Source organism: Pygoscelis adeliae, unplaced genomic scaffold, assembly GCF_000699105.1.
Source record: "Pygoscelis adeliae isolate BGI_AS28 unplaced genomic scaffold, ASM69910v1 Scaffold945, whole genome shotgun sequence".
NCBI lineage: Eukaryota > Metazoa > Chordata > Aves > Sphenisciformes > Spheniscidae > Pygoscelis > Pygoscelis adeliae.
In genome coordinates, this window is record NW_008824878.1 from 77,192 (window position 1) to 78,058 (window position 867).

General features: G+C 57.8%; 1 protein-coding gene across 1 annotated transcript in view; it reads right to left on the reverse strand.

Moving 5' to 3' along the window:
- Positions 1 to 118: 118 nt before the first annotated feature.
- The window catches only part of LOC103917394 (ATP-dependent RNA helicase DDX25-like), a 2,489-nt gene continuing 1,740 nt past the window's right edge, over positions 119 to 867 (reverse strand). Inside the window, exon 3 of the mRNA XM_009324520.1 lies at positions 119 to 585. Coding sequence (XP_009322795.1) covers positions 524 to 585 — 62 coding nt within the window. The 3' untranslated portion in view covers positions 119 to 523. The remainder of the gene's footprint in view (positions 586 to 867) is intronic.

Genomic DNA, 867 nt, shown 5'->3' on the forward strand with positions numbered 1-867 from the left:
GATGGCGGCGGCGGCGGATTCCTTCTTCCATCTAGCGAGGCTGGGCTGGGTTTGGGGTGGGTTTTTGGTTTTTTGGTTTATAATTGCCTCCTTTCTCCCGATTTTTTTTTTTCCCCCCCCTTATTAAAGTTTCCTCCGAGATTTTGCCGGGGGAAACGCCGCCCGCCGCCGCCTGGGGACGAGCGGCAGACGTTTTTGGGCCAGTTACCAGCGTTTAGCCTGTTGTCTGACCACTCCGAGCGCCCCTAGACCCCGTTTTCGAGGCACGTTACCCCCCGTTAAGCCCCCTCGGGGGATTCCTCAAGCCCCGGCAAAGTCACGGCTACGAAAACCTCAGAGATACAACAAGGAACGAAACCAAGGACAATAATCGCTGGGTCTGAGGGCTCCCCCCACCCCGTCTTCTCCTAAAACACCACAACAAAACCCAACAGCTTTAGGGAGAGAACTGGGAGATTTTTCCCCCTGTAACTTTTCCTTCTGTTTTGAACCAGAACTCGGGGCCGGGGCAGCGAATCCTCGCTCAGTTCTCGAGCTTCTCGAGCTCGTCCATGTCGTCCGGGTCCAGCTGCTTGATCTTGGTCTCTGCGGGAAGGGGGGGAAAAGAACAAATAAAAAATAATTAAAAAAAAATAAATGGTCAGTGTTCGGCACAAGCAGGTCAAAACCAGAGCCCAGGCGCCCCAAGCGTTTGCACCGCTTGCCCGGGCGGGCTGGGAAGCTCCCCGACGCGCTCGGCGTAGCATTTCGGCTCCGCGGCCTTCCAAGCGCCAGTCCCACGGACTCGGAGAAAGCGCAGCGCAAACCGGACGGGGGGGCAGCGGCCGAGGCGAGGCTGCTAGGAAAGCAAGAAGCGGCCCCGGCGGG